The sequence below is a fragment of the Megalobrama amblycephala genome, linkage group LG17 (genome assembly GCF_018812025.1).
Source record: "Megalobrama amblycephala isolate DHTTF-2021 linkage group LG17, ASM1881202v1, whole genome shotgun sequence".
NCBI lineage: Eukaryota > Metazoa > Chordata > Actinopteri > Cypriniformes > Xenocyprididae > Megalobrama > Megalobrama amblycephala.
In genome coordinates, this window is record NC_063060.1 from 8,584,720 (window position 1) to 8,608,800 (window position 24,081).

The 24,081-nt window shown below is 36.9% G+C and overlaps 1 protein-coding gene across 2 annotated transcripts in view; it reads left to right on the plus strand.

Moving 5' to 3' along the window:
* The window catches only part of klhl24a (kelch-like family member 24a), a 42,690-nt gene that overhangs the window by 8,448 nt on the left and 10,161 nt on the right, over positions 1-24,081 (plus strand). For both annotated transcript variants that reach the window (XM_048162566.1, XM_048162565.1), the window contains exons 4-5: positions 2,817-3,001; positions 16,802-16,920. In XM_048162566.1, the coding sequence (XP_048018523.1) occupies positions 2,817-3,001; positions 16,802-16,920 (304 nt within the window). The remainder of the gene's footprint in view (positions 1-2,816; positions 3,002-16,801; positions 16,921-24,081) is intronic.

The window sequence follows — 24,081 nt, forward strand, 5'->3', positions numbered from 1 at the left end:
GCATATACTGAGGGTTAAGAATCTGAACAAACCCCTAAAACCCAAAGTATACTTCAGTTTGGCCGCATTTACACTGCAAGTCTTAATGCACAGATTCGATCTTTTGACCATATCTGATTTTTTTGGACGACATGCTTACATTTCTTTTAAAAGTGACCTGTATCCGATGTCTCCTTTTTACACTGCACTTGGCAAAAAGTACCAAAAATAGCATACATGACATAACAAATCAATTTCAATGGTACATTGGGTACATAGGTACAAGTTTGTGTGCTATTAATTTTGTGGTTTCAATGGAATGAATAGGTAGAGTCTCCACACCGGGACTGAAGCGCGTGTCTGTGCATGAGCCGTCGTCACTGACAATAGCAGCAACGAGCGCTCAGTGTGATTTTAAAAGCAACACATTTCAACGTCAGATCGCCTTTTATTTAACACAAACAAATGAAATTAATACTCTGCCAGTCAACTAGAGATGTTCCGTTTGTTAAAGGTGCCATCGAATGTTTTTTTACAAGATGTAATATAAGTCTAAGGTGTCCCCTGAATGTGTCTGTGAAGTTTCAGCTCAAAATACCCCATAGATTTTTTTTTAATACATTTTTTTAACTGCCTATTTTGGGGCATAATTAGAAATGCACCGATTGAGGTTGCGGTCCCTTTAAATCGCGCGCTCTCCGCCCCCGGAGCTCGCGCTTGCCTTAAACAGTGCATAAACAAAGTTTACACAGCTAATATAACCCTCAAAATGGATCTTTACAAAGTGTTCGTCATGCATGCTGCATGCATGCGTCGGATTATGTGAGTATTGTGTACTGTTATATTGTTTACATTTGATTCTGAATGAATTTGAGGCTGTGATCCGTGGCTAACGGCTAATGCTACACTGTTGGAGAGATTTATAAAGAATGAAGTTGTGTTTATGCATTATACAGACTGCAAGTGTTTAATAATGAAAATAGCGACGGCTCTTGTCTCTGTGAATACAGTAAGAAAAGATGGTAACTTTAACCACATTTAACAGTACATTAGCAACATGCTAACGAAACATTTAGAAAGACAATTTACAAATATCACTAAAAATATCATGTTATCATGGATCATGTCAGTTATTATTGCTCCATCTGCCATTTTTCGCTGTTTTTCTTGCTTGCTTACCTAGTCTGATGATTCAGCTGTGCACATCCAGACGTTCTGCCCTTGTCTAATGCCTCGATCATGGGCTGGCATATGCAAATATTGGGGGCGTACATATTAATGATCCCGACTGTTACGTAAGGTGTTATGTTGAGATTCGCCTGTTCTTCGGAGGTCTTTTAAACAAATGAGATTTATATAAGAAGGAGGAAACAATGGAGTTTGAGACTCTCTGTATGTCATTCCATGTACTGAACTCTTGTTATTTGACTATGCCAAGATAAATTCAATTTTTAATTCTAGGGCACCTTTAAAGGTATGTCTGTACCGCGAAAGGAAAAAAAAACCTCACTTTTCAATGAAGCAGGAGTCTCATTTACATGGGAATATCCGATCTGTCCGCTTACGCTGCAGGCGCAAACGCACGTATCCGATTCATATCTGATTTATAACCACATAAGAATGAGGCCTTTTTTCCTGCTTACACGGTCGTGGCTCATATCCAACCTGTGCCACATGGGAGGAAAAAAACGGAATTGGGTCACTTGAACCATGCAGTGTAAATGGGGCCTTTGACACACTTTTTACCTTGACTGAAACAACAGCCTGGGCCAGTTTTGCCACTAATCAGTAAAAAATTGATTGGACTAGAAAAGTCCCATTGACTTGCATTGCAGGAGTAACGACATATCTAGGGACCAGAATATCAACTGCCACACTAACACCCACTCAAAACACTTTAGCTTCTGCATAACAACATCTTGGCATTGTATCTGTGACTTTTGCACTGGCAGGCACCGCTCACGTTTTCTTCAGAACAGATGTCGTTTCCACACAGGATTACATATCATGAGAGACGAGGTCATTAGGTACTTTTGTTTAGGGAAAGTATCAATTTAAAAGATTAGAAAACATTAGAAAACATGTCTTTGTTTAGTGGCAATATTTATTTAGGGAAATATCCATGTTTTAAGGAAGTATCTGTATTTTTAGGTTACTATCTTTATAGGAGTCAGATGTGGGGAGGCGTAATCTGTTCTTGAAGGCAGTATCTTAATATGGAGTTTCTGTATTTAGATTCAGTATCCTAATATGGGGTCTGTATTTAGAAGTCATATCTGTGTTCTGGTGGAGTTATCTGTGTTTGGAGTTCTTGTATTTGGGGGCTCAAAATGTACAAGCTTGACTTCAGACATTCCACTCTGCCATATAACCTCTGTTTCTTTATTGAAAGTCATAAAAATGCACACATTCAGCCCAGAGAAACCACAAATGCTCAAACATTCATTGCACAGGACTTATTCAGTTATTGTCTGCATTAAATGCACATAAAGGAGCTGTGTGGGCAATGTACACATTGTTGCATAGTGTTGTAATATTTCAGACAGCTCTTTGTGTGTTTGGTTGGGGGTTTTAGTTTGTTCAGGTCAGATTGAATGTTATTTAAATACAAACATATGTATAAATATATACACTTTTAACATAAATGATAAATCACATGTAAGAGGATCATGCTATTTGGCTAGATAAAGTGTTTCTGTTTTTCCAATGAATCATTGCAGAAGCTCATTGTACCTTAGCAGGAATGAAGCTTAACCACTTCCTGATACTGTCATCTTTTTATTTCTCCACTTCAAAGTCCATGCTTATCTGATGATGTTGTTTCTCCCTGTCTGCAGGTCCACTGGCTTCTCTGAAGTCATTGTGGTGGTGGGAGGCTGTGAGCGAGTGGGGGGGTTCAATCTGCCGTACACAGAGTGTTACGACCCCATGACGGGAGAGTGGACATCTCTTGCTAAACACCCAGAATACACCAAGTCTGAGTATGCAGTGTGTGCCCTCCGCAACGACATTCTTGTGTCAGGTGAGACCCTCTTATTTCTGCCTGACAAATGATAAATAGTATTTTGGGGTAGCCCCATCCAAGGTAAAGCTTCATTGGTCTAAAGCCCTCATCATAACTGAATATGGAACACTCTTTATGTTCTAAATGGTTGTGATTTTAGGTCATGCTGATATTTGCTGTACTTTTAGTATTGGTGTGTCCTGTGCTTGGTCACAGTGACTGATCAGCAAGAGGTTAGATCTGCGGAACCCAAACACACTCTCTCTCACACACACACACACACACTCTCTTTTGAGCTGTGTTGTTGGCACAGGCATGTGGAACTTCCTATAAAACCAGACCTACCCAAATTTACATGTTAGAGAGGAGTCTTGATGTCTGCTTGGAACATAAATAACATCTAATAAAAAAATCATATTAATAATGCTGACAAGAATATGTGACTCAAGTGATTTTTGCACAAAAAAAAAACATTTGAAGTGTCCAAATTCTGACAAGATTATCACTGTGTGAAGTGTGGGGGAAAGGTGTGCTGTAACTTTGAAATCAGACATTATTTCCACTTGATGGGTTTGAAAACCGTTAAAAAAAATCAGTTTTGAGCACAGGACCCAAGACAAATATGGCGATCAGAATATCATAGATACTTGGGAATAGGCTCTTAAAGGAATAGTTCACCCAAAAATGAATATTATCCCATAATTTACTCACCCTAAAGACATCCTAGGTGTATATGACTTTCTTCTTTCAGCTGAACACAATCTGAGTTATATTAAAGGATTAGTTCATTTTCAAATAAAATTTTCCTGATAATTGACTCACTCCCATATCATCCAAGATGTCCATGTCCTACTTTCTTCAGTCGAAAAGAAATTAAGGTTTTTGATGAAAACATTGCAGGATTATTCTCCTTATAGTGGACTTTAATGGTTTCCAAACGGGAGAAGGTAAAAAATTACAGTTTCAGTGCAGCTTCAAAGGGCTTTAAACGATACCAGACGAGGAATAAGTGTCTTATCTAGCAAAACGATCGGTCATTTTCGAAAAAAATTTAAATGTATATGCTTTATATAAACAAATGATCGCCTTCCAAGTGCTTCCTCCAAAACCGCACTTTCGTATTCTTCAAAAAATGGAACCGCCACTGTGTTCGTTCCGTAAATAGAATATTATTCATTCATTCTGCAAAAATTATTCATTGCTCTTTCCTGCTTTCTAATGTATTTTTTTGTTGTTGTTTTTTTTTTTTTTTTGAAGCTCCAAAAACACATCCATCCATCATAAAAGTAATCCATATGACTCCAGTGGGTTAATAAATGCCTTCTGAAGCAAAGCAATGGGTTTTTGTCAGAAATAGGAAGAATCGCCAACAACTCTGTCTGGCACGCAAACTACGTTTCACAACCAAACACACCTCGCGTGTGACAAGGAAACAACGCAATATCACGCGTGCAAGACCGGAGTTCTCACGTGAGACTGGGATTATTATTAAAAATGGTAGCCCGCAAGAAGCTTGCAATACGAGTTGCCTGTGCGCTGATTTGCAGCGAAAACAAGAAAAAGAAAAGAAGAATATGAAACGTTTTTCTGAAACGAAGCCATGCTTGCTGATATTGTGGTCTATAACTCCTCCCTGAACTCCCCGCTGCTCTGTATCTTGCTCTCTCATTGGCTGTCGGTCATTGCCGATGTAGTTTTCAGTCAGAACACTTTTCAATCGCCGACAGGTCCAGATATTTAGCATGCCAAATATCTCACGGGCGTTGGCGACTCGTCAGCGATTCTCTCAGATCGCGTCTTTGCTCATTCACACTGCGTGATTGTCACTCGCATGAATGAGCATCGATTTGCCTGTGATTTCGGGCATTTGTTTGCGAATTCTCAAAACCTATCGGCGAGCCAAAATCGGGGCTAAAATTATGCAGTCTGAACACGGCTTAAGCTTGCACTACCCCTACTTTAAACCACTCAGAATACCTTAAAGCTATCATAGCAACACCCTGGCAACCATACACACCATCCTGACTGGCACCATCCTGACATGAACAAGTACTAGTCACATTCCCAGAAACAAGCTTTTAAGAATCATGAACTATAGCAACTCCCTAACAACCACATAGTTACAATGTTTTATACCACTTTAGTAACTCCGTAGCAACACCCTTTCAACAATACACCGCGTTCCAAATTATTATGCAAGTGACATATCAGTCAGATTTCAGTACAATAAACATTCAGATTTTAGTTTTTCTAAGAAAATGTTTGTTTGTTTATCCATGTCTTTTTAGATAACTGGTATCAATCTCAGACAAAATAATTTGCCAGAAACCCTACTTAGAGGTTGTTCCACATTATTAAGCAAGTCACAGTTCTCATGCAATATGGGGAGGAAGAAAGATCTTTCTGAAGATGAAATGCATGAAATGGTCCAATGTTGTGCAAAAGGCATGAAAACAACTAACTATCAAATTATCATAAGATTTGTGAGTGATTTAGAGCACAGCAGAACTCGGTCAGATAAAGGCTTATTACTGAAAGTTCCTGTCAAAACAATTAATTGTATTAAAAGGGCAGCTATAAAAAAAAAGCCAGAAAGATCTTTCTTCCTCCCCATATTGCATGAGAACTGTGACTTGCTTAATAATGTGGAACAACCTCTAAGTAGGGTTTCCATAGATCTGGCAAATTATTTTGTCTGAGATTGATACCAGTTATCTAAAAAGACATGGATAAATAAACAAACAAACAAACATTTTATTAGAAAAACTAAAATCTGAATGTTTATTCTACTGAAATCTTACTTATATGTCACTTGCATAATAATTTGGAACACGGTGTTCACACCATCCTGGCGTTGTGGCAGTACCTTGTGCATTAGCAAGCATCACTCACATTTTCTTCAGACAATGTAAACTTCTAATTGTAAATACACTGTTCATTTGAGCTTCATTTAAGCAATTTGTGTTATTGTGTGGATGGGTTGGACAAATTAGTCCAGGGCTTTCTGTGGTGAGTTAAGGGCTTTTAGCAAATGCCTTGTTTGTGAGGACATTTCTGGAGCAGCTGTTTATGATTTGAGGAAAATCGGAAACAACAGCTGCCTCTCTGACCAGCTAGTGTGTCAAGGGCTGTTCTCACTGGCAAACTCTAGCGTACTTTTTGCCGAAAGCTTGGGACATTTTAAACTCTAACTGGCGCAAGCAAGCGGCATCTTGAGGGAGTATTTGTGCCAAGAGTTTCAGAATAGTTCCAGGAACGATCTGCAGTGTTTGGCGGCAGATGTGGGAGAAGTTATTGCGTCACGTCATCCAGGGCCCGTCTATGTAATCAGGTCATGCACTCGAGGAGTTTCTATAACTGTGATGTTTTTATGCATTTGAACTTGATCTAAACTCTTTAAGGTTGTGTGTGTTTTTGTTTGCACAAGGTAGATGTCATAACGAGGAACTCTGAATTGTTAATTCTTATTCTTCTCCTTCTAGAACCATTGTTTAGCGCTTTAAAAACATGAAGTAGTAAGGAGTATGTTTTGTTTGACTGATTTCCATGAATAGAGCTGTTTTTGCACTCATGTTCTCACGTGTCAGGTTTGCCCTTGTCTCTCTCTCTCTCTCTCTCTCTCTCTCTCTCTCTCTCTCTCACACTCACACTCACACACACACACACACACTCTCACACAGGCACACACACGCTTCTTATTGCTGTTCTCGTGTGCACGTGCAGTTGGCTTGCCTCCAGCATTAGGTTCAGAGGCCCCTTACTAAATCTATACTCTTCTTTCTGTCAGAAGCCATATCCTACAGGCTTGGTGGTTCAGCTGTCTTTGATAAACATTACTTGTGGATTTTCTACAAGAATAACAAAAATCTCAACTCTAGAGTGTAAGATCACCGCCTGCTATATCAGTTATTCACAAATTATTCTAAGGGAACATGCTTCATAAGCTTAAAAACACTTTATTTAGTCTTTGTTTATACTAGTGCGTTTTCGTTTTAAAACCCAGTCTACACTACACAACTGAAAACGCATGTCATATGACTGTTCATGCACACTGGGCTTGCATGTACAAGTGTAAACAGTTGCCTCTTGCACATGTAGGTTGCTACAGTATTAAAAAAAATGCAGAGTTTAACTGTACAATGGCTGCTAAAAATGCCAACAAAGCCAGCAAAGATTGCAGTTCAGTCTCCATGGTATTGTTTCACGGTCGTCAAGGATGCACAGAGTGAACACCATCATTTTCAAAAGTCTCTGTTTTGCTCCGCCTACGCTGAAATGCAACTCCGGCGTTTTCAAACTAAAACAGGCTCTGCAGCGTTTTCAAAAGTCTCAGTTATCGAGGGCCGAAAATGCTGGAGTAGTGTAAACGACAGACGTAACCGTAGCAAAAGTTATGTTTTTTAAAACGAAAACGCATTAGTGGCCTTATACACCCATCCACCGTTTTTTTTTTTTTTTTAAAGGGTTAGTTCACCCAAAAATGAAAATTCTGTCATTAATTTCTCACCCTCATGTCGTTCCAAACCCGTAAGATTTTCTTTCATCTTCAGAACACAAATTACGTTTTTTTGTTTTGTTTAATGAAATTTGAGAGCTTTCTGTCCCTCCATAGGCAGCTAAACTGACACTTTGACACTTCAAAAAGTTTATAAAGAGATCGTAAACGTAAAACATATGAATTGAGTGGTTTAGTCAAAATTTTCTCAAGAGACTCGATCTCTTTATATGATTAACAGATTTAATTTAGGTTTTTATTCACATATAAACATTGATCAGTGAACATACACAGAAGCTAAACCAAACCTGAATGACGCGTGAGAACACTTGCGAAAAGCTCAAACTTGCTGCGTAACATGAGAATGAACCTCATTGGTTCTCGCATGCATCTAGAGCTGCAACTAACGATTATTTCAATAATCGATTAATCTGTCGATTATTTTTACGATTAATCGATGAATCGGGGAAAAAACCCATTAATTTCCAACCTTTTATTCAAAAACAGAACTGACAGTGCAAATTCACAGTGCAAAAAATCCTCAGAATGTGCAAAAACAGGTTGCTCTTTTAACATCCCTGAGCTGTTAAAGTAATAAAAAACAAAAAACAAATGAACTAACACAAAAAACATATACATGTATGCTTTACATCTGCCAAATATATGGTTTTTTTTTTAATAAAGTGCACAAAAAGATGTATATTTTTGTTTAAAGGGACCTGAGCTGTCAGAACAATACATCTTTTTTTTTTTTTTTTTTTTTTTTTTTTAAATAAAACAAATACAAATCAGAAAACTTAACAGGATTTGTTTGAACGGTAGAACTTCTTCTTTACACTACACTCACTTACTCACTCACTCACTCACTCACTCACTCACTCCCAAATATATTTGTCAACAATAACCGATATAGGACAAAGCACTGAATAAATACATAACAACAGATCAGTGTTAATTTTGACAGCAAATTTTTATTTAGTTTTAGTCATAGTCTTTTTACTAAAATGCCATTCATCTTTAATCATGTTTTAGTCATTTGAATTGTTTTAGTAGTTGACTAAATATCACAAGATTTTAGTTGACTAAATCGAACAGGTTTAGTTAAATTGTAATGCATTATGAATTTCTCTAAAATTTCCAAACCCATTATATACTCCTGGAGAAAACAACTACTGCATTAACCTATTAATATGAATAATATTAAAATTTGAACATGCAATACAGACACAGATTTAACTGCTGTGACCTAAAAAAAAAATATTATCTTATAATCCAATAAAACCACTCCTCCTAAAGAAGAACACAATGCTGCCTTTTCAATGAATGATATATGCATTCTTTATAACAACTTGCATACAACATTCCTTATGGATTAAATATAATTAATATATAATAAATCCTTATTAAAGCTAAAGAGCAGTGAGTGATTGTCTCTGTCTTTTGTTGTTTGATTAATATTAACCCTTTCGAGCGTGAGTTTAAAATATTTTATAGTTTTTTTAAGGCGACCGTTATTTTAGAACGTTTGCCTTTAATGTTTCCATAGCGACGCGTCTTGCGTGTCACGAGCACTGAACGCAGCCACAATAACACTGTATGACAGATGGATCTCTATTATTTTGTTTTTCCTTGTTTATTTAAAATATTCACAAACTTGCTTACTCTCCGATGGTCTTTCCTCTACCTCCGCTCTGCTATTTATTTATTTATTTTTGCTCCGCTCTGCTTCGCGCTCAACCGCGCTTTTTTATACTCAAACATCTCAGCGTCTTATTGAGAGGCGTAATAGTCGCGCGACACAACGAATCGATAATGAAATTCGTTGCCAACTCTTTTAATAATCGAATTTTATCGATTTTATCGATTCATTGTTGCAGCCCTACATGCATCAAGCAAAATTCTTGAGCTTCCGTTTACCATAACTGATGTTTAAGTTGATGAATGTTTATATGTGAATAATATAAACCTAAATTCAGTCTGTTCCTCATATAAAGCAGAGTTGTCAAAAGTACCGACCAATCGGTCCTGAAATTTTAAAAATGTAAAAACGCTTTGAGCACTGTTGAGCGGAAAAGGAACCTTTTCACCTCTGATTGGCCATTGTGTTGCACTCATCAAATATGTCTGTGATTGGCTACAATAATCAACGCACGGGAGTGTTTGAATTTGAAAGCATTTTGAAAGCGGGAGTGTCATTGCCTATTTACAGTGTACTACATTGTACCCAATCACAGACATATCCGTTGAGCACATCAACACAATGGCCAATCAGAGGTGTTTATGAATCTGCTTAACAGCGCTCAAAGCATTAAATTTTTAACATTTCGGTACCAAAGTTAGTACTTTGGACAACTCTAATATAAAGCGATCGAGTCTCTTCAGAAAATTTGGACTAAACACTCAATTCATATGGATTAGCCTAGTTTTACGATCTCTTTATGAACTTTTTGAACCATCAAAGTGTCAGTTGCGTAGCTGTCTATGGAGGGACCTGAAAGCTCTCAGATTTCAGCAAAAAGATCTTCAATTGTTTTCCAAAGATGAACGAAAGTCTTACGGTTTTGGAACGACATGAGGGTAAGTAAATAATGACAGAATTTATATTTTTGGTTGAACTAACCCTTTATATAATATAATCAAGCAGAAGATGAGCAGAAGGTTAGATTTTGCAGTTAATTTTTTTGCTTTTTGCTTATTGCATACAAATAAAATCAAAGCGTGTACAAGTAAATAAACTTGAAATACACTAAAGTACCCTGCATTTTGGACAGTTTGGACATTATTAACGTATTAAATTACATGCCAAATAATCGTTGATGGGAGCCCTGTATCTGCATTTCTTCAGAAGAGCCTGAAAATGAAAATTGCTGCCATTTTCACCCTTATGTTATTCCAAACCTGTATGACTTTCTCTCTTCTACAAAACTGCTTTGGAACCCATTGACTTTCATTGTATGGACAATGAAAATACATGTGATGTCTTTTTTTGAAATATTTTGTGTTCCACAGAAGAAAGAAAATCATGCCGGTTTGCAGTTTGAGTAAATAAAGATATGCTTTCTCGCTATTTGAGAAACCACAAATCATTCTGTCCAAACCTGAACAAGAAGCTTTCTGTTTTACAACTTGAAGTTTTGAAAGATCTAACGCTTCCTGTTTACAGTTGTCCTTTTTAGGAGGCTAATGAACGGGGCTGTCCCTAAACATAAATCATATTCAAGCTATTGCATAATGCAAAGGTACTTATTATTTACACATGTAAGCAACTCAAATTAAGATTCTTTCTTTCAGGATTTTTAAAATCATTAATGCTGTCATCAAGGTCTGTAGAAAAATAAAAAAATAACAATGAACAGAATGAAAATGTACAGTTGCACAATTAAAGAGCCAAGGAATAAAGTAAAATAGTGGGGTTTATTTTTTTCATTATTATTTTTTAATACATGAGGCTTTTTGTATGTGTGTGCATACTTGACTATATTGCGTATGCCAAGATTAGATACTGGTTCTTGCAAGAAATGTTATGAATGCTGAAAACATTTTTGAGTTGCAATATATTTAAGTTGCCAACCAATTTTGTACTCTTAGCCAAGCCAAAAATGTGCTTAAATCATTCAGGATTATCCACAATAAATTTGAAGCTACATCCCATCAGCATATTTCTAGCAATATCTCTGCTTAATGAGTAGCTTTACTGTTCACCTGCAGGTTTTGCATCCGGTACTGAAAGTGTCTGCTTTAGGCAATCTCTGTGACAACATGTGAAGTGTCAGCAGGAGACAGTCTCCGTCTTAAATGCTGGTTTATCCGGTCTTCAGTCTGAACGAATGTCACAAAGGCCTGATGGTCTTTGTCAGGGGATACTTATGAATAGAGAAGAGCAAACTAAAAGGACTGAAGCCAGGCTTTATAATGTTTACTCAGTATTAGAGGACAAAGCATACACATCCTCTTTAATTAGACAGAGATTTTGGCTCTGCCTTTGTTTACCTGACAGTTGCTCAGCTAGTCCGCTAATGGACTTTATGAGTACTGTAGTTCTTGCTGTGGTGCTCGTACTTCCTCAAAAACGTTATTCATTTCTTTTCTATCTCTGCTTTTTCCATCTTTGAGCTTCCCTTTTCTCCCTTTTTTCTGCTAACAGTTAAAAAAGCCAGTCATTTTTAGTTTGTTTACTCTTGCTTGCATGTGCGTTCAATAATATGAGCTAAAAAGGCACAATCTTATGATACTGCATAGAAAATAGTTGAATGAAGGTGTTACTAAGATGGCCGGCTAGTGCGGCAACTTACCTTCAAGGGACTTTGACAGCACTGAGAGGGAAGAAGGGCCTCATGTGCTATTTGAGAACTTCTGACACCTTCATTATCTAAGCCTGTAAACAGAATTAAAGTGGAACGGCCTGCTGCCAGGTGTTTAGTGTGTGTGTGTGGGAGAGAAAGACTGTTAGAGCTTGTCTCAGACCTGCTGTTTAGATGATAACCAGCCATTTGGGCGAGATGGGAAGTGTCACAGAATAGAACAGCCACTCCGCAGGTTTAGATAAACATAGATGACAACAAGAAAGGACGTTTAGATCAGAGGGAGCATTTCTGTTTGACAGGAACACAGGTGAAGCACAGTGGTTTGTGTAATTACAGACATGGTGTTGTCTCAAACTGAGAACTGATAACATGTTTGTGGATTTGCAAAAAAGTTAAAATACTTGACAAGCTGATAGTGGCTGATAATTATACAGTGGCCCCCAAAAGTATTTGGACATTTAAAGGGTTAGTTCACCCAAAAATGAAAATTCTGTCATCATTTCTCACGCTCATGTTGTTCCAACCCTGTAAGGCTTTCGTTCATCTTTGGAACACAAATGAAGATATTTTAATGAAATCTGAGAGATTTCTGTCCCTCTCTTTGGTAGCTACACAACTACCACTTTGACAAAGTTCCTGAAGAGATTGTAAAACTAATCCATATGAATTGAGTGGTTTAGTCCAAATTTTCTGAAGCGACAGGATTGCTTTGTATGACAAACAGATGGAATTTAGGCTTTTATTCACATTTAAACATTAAACGGCGAATATAAACAGAAGCTCAACCGAACATGCTTGACGCACAAGCACAAACCTCATTGGTTCTTGTGTAAGCTCAAATGTGCTGCGGTTCTTGCACGTCAAGCAAACATACTTGAGCTTCCGCGTTACTTCTCAACAGCTCAGTTACGTCACAGCGTCCCTCTCATGAACATTCATATGACATTAGACTAGAAGCAATGCTTTAAAGTTAAAAAAAAGTAAAAAAAAAATATATATATATATATATATATTAGTATTTTTCTGATGCACACCTATCATTTTGCTTCAGAAGACAGTTTTTTCCACTTTTTTTTCAAGTGTCAAACAGTAGCACACATTCAGTGGCATTATATGGACTAAAAAAAATATAAAATAATCTTTGACAAACAGCAAGTGTCAAAATACTTTGCTTTTAAAGGTGCCCTAGAATCAAAAATTGAATTTACCTTGGGATAGTTGAATAACAAGAGTTCAGTACATGGAAAAGACATACAGTGAGTCTCAAACACCATTGCTTCCTCCTTCTTATGTAAATCTCATTTGTTTAAAAGACCTCCGGAAAACAGGCGAATCTCAACATAACACCAACTGTTACGTAACAGTCGGGATCATTAATATGTACGCCCTAGTGGTGTGACGAGATCTCGTGGCACGAGATCTCGCGAGACTAAACTGTGACGAGATTTCTCGTCGAGGTGAAAAGTAGTCTTGTGGTGTTGCCATAACAGAATGTTAGGATGATTAAGAAAGAATATGCCACCGCTACGTTTACATTACGCCTCCACTGTCGTTTATTTGCATTTAAATAAAAAACATTTAATTCAGTTGGATGACGGTCGCCGCCGCTCCATATTTACAGAGTTACGCGTGATCGCTGAAAGTGAAAGTAAACGCGTGTGCACATTCAAACGCGTTTTCAATACCCCGCATTTTGAAAGCGGCTCCCTGATGAATACAGATATCTCTCAATATGAAAGCTATTTTAGGCTGGGCAGTGTAGTTGTAACCAGTTCTTAGCTCTGTATCAAATAAAAATTTGGTCTTATTTGCACTTTGAATATTGAGTGTGATTATGGTTGCATTTATTGTAAAGTGTTACCATACAAATGAATAACAGTTTTCTCTTAATCTTATTAAGCACAAACAATAAGGTTTCATTTGTTAACATTAGTTAATGCACTGTGAACTATCATGAACTAACAATGAATGACTATTTTTATCAACTAACATAAACAAAGATTAATAAATACTGTAGCAAATATATTGTTCATTGTTAGTTGATGTTTGTTAATACATTAATGTTAATAAATGAGACCTTATTGTAAAGTGTTACCATTTTTATTTATACTGTTTTATTTCTATGATAAGTTTGTGGAAAGGAGTTCAGTTAGGAGGTCAAAAGTTGTAGAAGCTCATAAAGCATGTACAGTAAGGTCTGAAGAGACTGAAATCATACAGAAGAGAAGTCAGTCAGTTGAGTTAGTGGCAAAACCTTTTACAGTACTTGAGTATTGTTGTCTTTTACTGCATATGATAATTCATACTCAGAAAGTAGAACTGAAATGACATTCATTACAAGATGATTAGTTAAAACATTTCAAATACACCTGCAGACAATTTTTTCTAGTCACGTATTTCGCCATCTTGTCTCGTCTCGTGAACTCAATCTCGAGTCTCGTCTCGTCTTGTGAGATACCCGTCTCGTCACACCCCTAGTACGCCCCCAATGTTTGCATATGCCAGCTCATGTTCAAAGCATTACACAAGGGCAGCCAGTATTAATGTCTGGATCTGTGCACAGCTGAATCATCAGACTAGGTAAGCAAGCAAGAACAATAGCGAAAAATGGCAGATGGAGCAATAATAACATGATCCATGATTACATGATATTTTTAGTGATATTTGTAAATTGTCTTTCTGAATGTTTTGTTAGCATGTTGCTAATGTACTGTTAAATGTGGTTAAAGTTACCATCGTTTCTTACTGTATTCACGGAGACAAGAGCCGTCGCTATTTTCATTTTTTAAACACTTGCAGTCTGTATAATGCATAAACATCTTCATTCTTTATAAATCTCTCCAACAGTGTGTAATGTTAGCTTTAGCCACGAAGTACTATCAAACTCATTCAGAATCAAATGTAAACATCCAAATAAATTCTATACTCACATAATCCGAAGCATGCATACAGCATGCATGACGAACATCTTGTAAAAATCCATTTGAGGGTTATATTAGCTGTGTGAACTTTGTTTATGCACCGTTTTATAGTCGAGAGCTCGGGGGGCAGGGAGCGCGAGATTTAAAGGGGCCGCAGCCTGAATCGGTGCATAGTTAATGATGCCTCAAAATAGGCAGTTAAAAAAATTAATTAAAAAAAATCTATGGGGTATTTTGAGCTGAAACTTCACAGACACATTCAGGGGACACCTTAGACTTATATTACATCTTGTGAAAGAACGTTTTAGGGCACCTTTAAGGTACTATATGTAATTTTTCACTGCGAGAGGTCGCTTATTCAAAACAAAGGATTTCGTGGATTCATGGGAAGTGTTGTCTTCACGTCTACAGCCGGTTGAAAAGAATCTGATAGGACTCGGGTATAAATCATATTTGTGGATGAGCTAATGCATTAAAGATTTATTAACATTAGTCATGGTAAAACATGGTACTCACGGTAAATCAAGAAAATGAGATTCAAACAATAAGACTTACTGTGTTGAGCTATATAACAACAATTAGTTTTCTGTCGATGAATGTATCCAAACCGGGTGTGTCTCATACGTCCTGAAAAGTGAAGCTGCGGGCTCTTTGATTGCCCCCTGGTGGCTGGATGCAGTACAGGTCATAAACCCCGCCCGCTCAATGCAGACGAATGAGACTTCAGTGAAAACTTAAAAATAAATTCTGCTTCAAATAAAACTTTCTGAAAGATGGTTTTGGTCATTTAAGGTAATTGTTATCACGCTGATATATATTCAATTGTTCGTTTTTGTGATGATTTAGATTTTAGCTAGCAATTTGATGCTATAAAAACGGGGCGTGTCGTCATGATTCGAAGTTGATTGACAGCTTGTCTGAGGACTGTCGGAGCTTCGAGGGGAGACTGAAGATGTATTAACTGTTAATTTTCGATTTCTTTGTTATTTAACACCAACAAAATGAGTTGTTCAGCAGTAAACTGTACTAACAGAATCTGTACTAACCTACAGGATCTGACGGATCGCTGAACTTTTTCTCTGTAACATTAAATGTGGGCGTTATAAGCTAATTAATAAATGTTATTAGTTAAGATAACACACCTAATGTTAACCATGTCGGGAAAAAGCAGGTGATCGTTATCTGGCAGTTACTTATTATTTTTATGGGTATAAAATAATAATTAGCAGGACAAAACTAATGATAGCTTACTCTAATTACAGCAATCGATCTCCTGTAACGTTAGTTGAACTTGATTTAAAATGGCAGGACCGTTTCTGACGATTTAGAGTTGTTTCTAGTGGCATATTATATTGAGTTTATCTACTGAATTTGCTGTCTCAAAAATATTATTGCTCTAGAAACAGAATAGCCTATTATTTTATAGGTAGAATTTTAAATTGTGTATAATTTTTATAGTCTATTTAAAATACATGAACGATGACGCAGTCGTCTGGGCGGAAGTTTGATACAGCGGCTCCGCCTCCGGTTCCACGGACGATACCTTCTGCGCATGCCCAGGTTGCAAACTTTTTTTTTATGACGTTTTTGCGTAACATGTCAGCGCCCATCGTCAGCCATTTTGGCCTCAGTTCATTACAATGGAAGGAAGCGGCGTCGCGTCGTCCATCTTTTTTTACAGTCTATGATCCAAACAGTTGCTCACCTGTCTAATAAAACACATAATATATTAAAGCGTCTTTGGTGTTTCCATGGTTTCTACAAAATAACACCGAAAATCGAGGGAAACGCGGATATGATGTCATTGATAGTCGACGCACGGACATGGTCCGTGTCCTGGTTAAAATTGCTAATATATGTGGATTTAAACATTCTTGGAAACATTTGGGATAATGTCAGTACACAAGTCAATAAAATATATAAAATTGTTCTAGTGGTTTTGTGATGTTTTAAACCAAAAATCTTACATATTGTGCCTTTCATACTTATACTTGTGCAAAAGGTTTTGTAAGATTTAGCTCACTTTTCTGTACAAATTTGTGTACAAACACACACAGTCTGCTCTTGCTGCTGTTAATGTTGCGGTTGTTATTTCCAGGTGGACGCATCAACAGCAGTTATGTGTGGATGTATAACTCTCAGCTCAATGTCTGGATCAGAGTGGCCTCTCTTAATAAGGGACGCTGGAGACACAAGATGACCGTCCTGCTGGGGAAGGTGAGAGAGAGTGGTGTGCATGTGTGTAGGTGATTTTCATTCACAGTGTCTCATTTCCTAAATCAGGGAAACACTTCCTTTAGAGCAGTGTGACTGTATGGAGAAAAGTATGTGTGTTGCACTGGTTAAACTTGACACGGCACTTGCATACTGTTGCACTCATGTTGATTTGATTGCTTTTATTCGCATTTGTAAGTTGCTTTGGAAATTAAATGTAAATGTTAAACATCTAATGTAATAAAATATTTGATTTAAATGTTGCTCCCATAATGCTTTAGTTACAGCCTCTATTTTAGACATCCCCACCCTTCCTTTGTGTTTCCTTATCATAATTTGCCCTGTATTGAAATTCCTCAGATTTTTTCTTCTCCACAATTATCTTTAAATATTGATACACTTAACATTTGCTCCACTTTCAACTCCAGCAAAAGTGTTTGTAGACAATTTCAGCCTTAGATGTGCCATTTAATTAAAATTAACATATGACAATCTCCCATTGCAATATTTGGATATTGTGTTGTGATTGGTCTTTTCTTCTTTATTGAATGGTTAACACATTCTATCTTATTTAAATCAATTATGCATACAGAAAGAACAATTTCAGTAAAAATCTGTATTTTTTTTTTTATCTCATTTTCCAGTACAAATAACTAAACATCCTTAAAATAAATTTACCTCTGGTGAATTGCATAAAATATTATAATTTTTTCTTGCCTCTTTGGCAAATTGTCTTTATTTGTTTTACAACATTTAGTGTCGTTTATGCTTATAACAACATTTTGACAGTTTTTTGCAGCATGAAAATGTAAAAACAAAAGAAAAAATAGTGTCCAGATGTCACTGAGGGTGCATTTACACGACAGTGACGTAGTAAAAACAAAGTTTTTCCTTTGCGTTTTTCACGTACAGATGCCAGTGTTATCAAAACAATCTCCGTTCAGCCGAATTCACGAAAATGATTTAAAAAAGCAGTATTATTCATGCCAGGCCAGTAGATGGCGATGTCACTTTGTAAAGAAACACTATGCTCCCATAGACTGAACACATAATACGCATGCGTGTGACGTCACCGTTTTCACAAATTCGCTTTTTTGTAGTTTACATGGAGACCATAATGGTAATGTTTTCAAAAACTTTGAAACTTTATATGTTTCTGGCCCCCAAAACGCTGTGTTGTGTAAATGAACAGCCAAAATGCATACAAAGTTTTTCATTTTTAGTTTAAAAAAAAAAAATGGTGTCATGGAAACGGCCCGTTAGGCATTGTAGTATCCAGGCTTTCAGTGCTTGTTTAGAACTGGTGATACGATCAGATGTTTACAGCTCTAATCAGATTTTGCTGTTGCAATTTCAGCTGTTGCCATTCGACCAATAATTTTGTAGAGATTAGCTGCCTCAGTATTGTGTTTTGTTTTTCCTATGCAGAATTGTGATCCACTTCCTGTAATTCCTCATTCGAAGAAACCATAGGAATTGTTTGTGTGTGTTTTGATGGTCTTTTGATGCTCTATTAAAAATTATATTTTATTTTGGGTGTTTTTAAATGTTTGAGAAATATGCATTTCATTACACATGCAGGGGGTATAACATTCTGCCTGCTTGGATGTAATAGATTTTTCTGTTTGTATACAGAGAGAGAAACACGCACATGAAGCTCTCTTGAGATTTTTTTTTTTCCTTGGAAAACATTTGTAATTCTCTCTCTCCCCTTGTTTGTGTGTGTCCGCCCAGTGCCCATCCTCCTCTCTGGTTGTTTATAAGACGTTTGCTTGATTTTCAGGATGTTTGTAGTTCTTTAAAGGGAGGATTTGAAATGAGTTTCCATTTTAAAGGAAGCAGTTCACCCAAAAATAGAAATTTTGTTATCATTCACTTGGCCTCTTGTGGTTCCAAACCTGTGACTTTTACTTCAGTGGAATGCAATTTTAAAAGGCCCCTATTATGCTCACTTACAGGTTCATAATTTTGATTATGGGGTCTACTAGAATACATTTTACATCATTCAATTTTCAGAAAACAAATTTTTCTTATAATTTACAGCATCTCTTTGACACTATTAGTGCAACTCAACCATACCTCGCCCCCTTTTTTACGTATTCCTTGGGTGGGAAAATTTTAATGAGGTATACTGTGAAGCGTATGTAAGAAAACTCAAGACTACAATCGAGCATTTTTAGGAAATCATAAACAGTGCTTTCTTAAATAAAGAATAATAACTCCCTTTGGTGTGGACTTAACTTTGCAGACATTTTTCATGCTCCAACAGCATTACACATGCATCTGCTGTACAAACGTGTGCATAAACAACAGACACAAACAAATAACACAAAATGAAATGCTTAAAGGTGCTCTATGTAAGTTTTTACTGTACTAAAGCATTAAAGGATTAGTTCACCCAAAAATGAAAATAATGTCATGAATTACTCACCCTCATGCCGTTCCACACCCATAAGACCTTCGTTAATCTTCGGAATGCAAATTAAGATATTTTTGTTGAAATCTGATGGCTCTGTGAGTCCTGCATAGGGAGCAATGAGATTTCCTCTCTCAAGATCCATAAAGGTACTAAAAACGTATTATAATTATATTATATTATATATAATTATATTGTATTATATTAAACGTATTACATATAAGCGATGAGAATATTTTTGGTGCGCCAAAAAAACAAAAAAATAACGACTTATATAGTGATAGCAGATTTCAAAACACTGCTTCATGAAGCTTCGGAGCATTATAAATCAGCGTGTCGAATCAGCGGTTCGGAGCGCCAAAGTCGCATTATTTCAGTAGTTTGGTGGTTTGACACGCGATCTGAATCGTGATTCAGAAGAATTATAACACTCCGAAGCTTAATTATCGGCCATCAATATATAAGTCGTTATTTTGTTTTTTTGGCGCACCAAAAATATTCTCGTCACTTTATTATAATAATATTGAACCACTGTACTCACATGAACTGATTTAAATATGTTTTTGGTACATTAATGGATCTTAAGAGAGGAAATGTCATTGCTGGCTATGGAGGCCTCACTGAGCCATCGAATTTCAACAAAAATATCTTAATTTGTGTTCCGAAGATTAACGAAGGACTTACGGGTGTGGAACGGCATGAGGGTGAGTAATAAATGACATTATTTTCATTTTTGGGTGAAATAACCCTTTAAAATACCATAATATGTTTGCAGATATTTATTAAACATGCTCAGTTCACATACTGGTTTCTCTGAAAACCATTGTTACAGCCAGTAATTTTACTTTGAAATTTGCGTTCCGTGTCGGAATTTCTGTTTTTGTTTTGATGTGTGCAAGACCCCACGTTGCCAATTTACCAAATAGTATTTCGCCACCCGAGGTTGCCAGTTGGCGGAAAACATATGCAGCGAATTGCAGCCATGGAAGCCAGCGAGCAAACTGGGTCAGAGATCGCAGATTCTACCCGACCTAAAAAGCCTCAGCATCCATCTAAAAATCTCTATGAACGGGAGCATATTAAAACGCGATATCAACTCATCATAAATCAATAAATCAACTAATTATCTTACAGTGTGTAAGTCTCCTCGCCTTCCAATATCAATTGAGCTCGTTCCTGTTGAGCGTCTTCAAACTGGCAACCCGAGGAGGAGGGGGCGGTGCAAACAATATTTTGAATTTGGACTCCAGTACCCATTTCAACCACTAGCTGTCATTCTTACATGGAGCACCTTTAAAGGGATAGTTCACCCAAAAATGAAAATTCTGTTATTTACTCACCCTCACTTTGTTCCAAACCTGTATGAATTTCTTTCTTCTGCTGAACACAAAAGAAGATATTTAGAAAAGAATATCAGTAACCGAACAGTTGATGGGCCCCATTGACTTCCATAGTATTTTTTTATTTTTTTCCATACTATGGAAGTCAGTGGGGCTCATCAACTATTTGGTTATCCATTTTCTTCAAAATATCTTCTTTTGTGTTCAGCAGAAGAAAGAAACTCATACAGGTTTGGAACAACTTGAGGGTGACTAAATGATGACAGAATTTTCTTTTTTGGGTGAACTATCCCATTAAGCATTTCATTTTGTGTTATTTGTTTGTGTGTGTATGTTGTTTATGCCCACGTTTGTACAGCAGATGTATTTTATGGTTCTTGTATGAAGGTGGTGACCCTGCGAAAGATGTCAGAAGAACCTCTTTAGAAATGTGATCACTTGCACGTACAGGATAACAACTATTCAAAGAATGTGCCTGCTATCTATCTGATTTCATCCCATCTACCTCTTCAACTTCATCTTCAACACTTTGTTAGATCCCCGAGGGGCAAATTGTTTTGCAGTCAATGGCAACAGACAAAGAAATGCATGCATCCACCCAATCGACAACAGAAAAAAATATTTTATTGTCATAAAATAAAAACATAGGGATAAAAATAAACAATAGTTAAATTAAGTTTGGAGAAATTAAATTAAAATAAAATAAAGTAAAATAAGTGCAAAAACAATATAAACAATATAACATTGTCAAAGGTGCAGCATCCTTGACCAAAGGCAATACATTGGGCTATAATTTATTCAAGAAGCCAATGACAGTGGGGGACGAAGGAGTTTTTTGATCTGTTTGTCCTACACTTGGGCACTAAGTACCTCCTGCCTGAGGGGAGTGGTTTAAACATCTCCTGCAGAGGATGTGAAGGGTCAGACAGGATATCTTTAGCTTTTTTAACAGACCTGGCTTTAAAAGTGTCCATGAGGTTGTTAAGCTGTATGCCAGAAATTTCCCCACACTCCTTTACTAGTGCGTTCAAGCAGTTCAGTTTTTTTTAATTTAACCTATTAAACCAGCAAACATACGAAAAAGTAAGGACTGATTCAATGAAGCAACAATAAAACATTTTCATAAAAAAACAGTCAACATCAACATTTGACTGGCACCAGTCAAAAAATTCCAACAGGACAGGGCCATGGTCTGGAGCATCACCGTACAACAGAGAGACAATAACCGAATCATCAGCAAATTTAACAACATAGTGGTTCTTATGGCGACTTTGACACGTATTAGTATATAAAACAAACAACAGTGGTGAAAGAATACAACCCTGAGGTGCACCAGTAGAGGACACCAAGGAGTTAGACAGAGTGCCGTTAACTTTGACTTGCTGGGTCCTATTTGTTAAAAAATCGATAAGCAACAGAATGAGGGTATTGTCTACATTGGTAGATCTCAGTCTCTCCGCCAACAAGTGAGGTTGAATTCAATTAAATGCTGATGAGAAGTCTATAAAAAGCAAACGAACCAGAGAATTGGCTTCCTCAAGATGAGTTAGTGACAAGTTGAGCAGGGTTGCAATTGCATCATCAACACCTCTTCCTGGTCTGTAGGCAAATTGAAGTGGGTTCAGCACCGGTAGGACATGACTCATAAGTTCGCCTTTTACAATTTTTTCAAAAATTTTCATAATTAAGGAAGTCGATGCGATGGGCCTAAAGTCATTCAATATTTTTGGGGTCTTAATTTTAGGAACTGGAATAATAACAGACTTTTTCCAGAGAGTGGGTACTATGCATAGCTCAAGAGATTTAGTAAAAATATGACAAAAATTTTTAAGAATCCGACCCTCAATACCATCAGGCCCCGGGCTCTTCCTCTCATTCACCCCTTTAAGAAGTTTAACAACCTGTCCCCTGTCGACATGCAGATTATTTGGGGATTCAGTGACAGAGCTTCTCAACACAAACAATTCATGGTTAAAATCATGTAAATTAAAACGATTATAAAAAGTATTGAGTTCATTAGAGAAAACAAAGTCAGAATCGTGGTTACTGATTTTAACAATTGGGCTTTTGTTTGAACTCATCCCTATCATAGATTTGACACCCTCCCAAGCCAGGCGAGAGTGTCCAGAGGAGAAGAGATTCTGCACTTTAATTTTATGATTATTTTTAGCTGTCTTAATATTTCTTTTTACTTGTTTTTGAAGATCATAATATGAGTTCATATCTCCTTGGTTGAAGGATTTATTTCTCTCAACTATGGCCTTTTTAACATCTTTAGAGAACCACGGTTTATTATTAGGAAATTTATAACATGATCCAGAGATGGGCACTCGAGTTAGAGATTCGGACTCGAGTCGCACTCGAGTCGCATTTTAACAGACTTCAGACTCAGACTCGACCTGAAATGACTTCAGACTTGACTCGACTCGGCACAAAAGACTCGGAATATTTTAAAAACAAATTTAAAAATATTTTTTAAAAAAGTCTTTTACCCTTAACTACTGATATAATAAATAAAGAATTTGTGTTGTATTTAAATGGTTTTATAATGTCTGCATCACATATTTCCTTATGTGTCGTGGTAGATAGAGTGCCTCAGGGATGACGCATTTTTGTAGGCAAAACCCGGAAGCGAGTTAGCATTTTAGGACTTCTGGTTCCAACGCCGTGAAGTCTATGGGTTTTTTGAATGGGTTTTTTGCTAAATCGCCTGAAATAAGGTCTGTGGTTAACAAAGCCTCTAAATACTTTCACATTTTGATCTATGACATAAAACACACCAGTTATAACCCGCTTGTGATTTTTTTTTTAAACTTTTACTGTGTCTTAAAATCGGCGGTTGCTAACAAATTGCTAAAAGGGACTACTTCCTTTGGCGGGGACTTTAGATGTCATCATTAAAAACGGGACATTTGGACAGCATTTCTCATAATAAAGTGGATAAGTATTAATAACAGCACAGATCATAATCAGCGAGCATGTTTATAAATAAAGTTGTTTTTTAAAGGTCCCGTTTTTCGTGGTTTTTTGAAGCTTTGATTGTGTTTATAGTGTGCAATATAACATGTGTTCATGTTTCGCGTGTAAAAAAACACAGTATTTTTCACATTAATTTACTTATCTGCATACCGCTGTTTCCACTGTCATAAAAACGGGCTGATGACTTCCTTGTTCTATGAAGTCCCTCCTTCAGAAATACGTAACGAGTTCTGATTGTGCCAGCGGTTCCTGTGTTGTGATTCGACAGCAGCTTAGCGCATCTTGCCCGGAAAGGTCACGCCTCTTACCATAACGTGGAGATGCACGCGCTCAGTGTTATTGTAAACATGTCTTTACCCTATCAATCAGACCCGGTGATTGGACTGCGGGATGAAAATAACAGCGTTTCGACGACATGGCGACAAACAC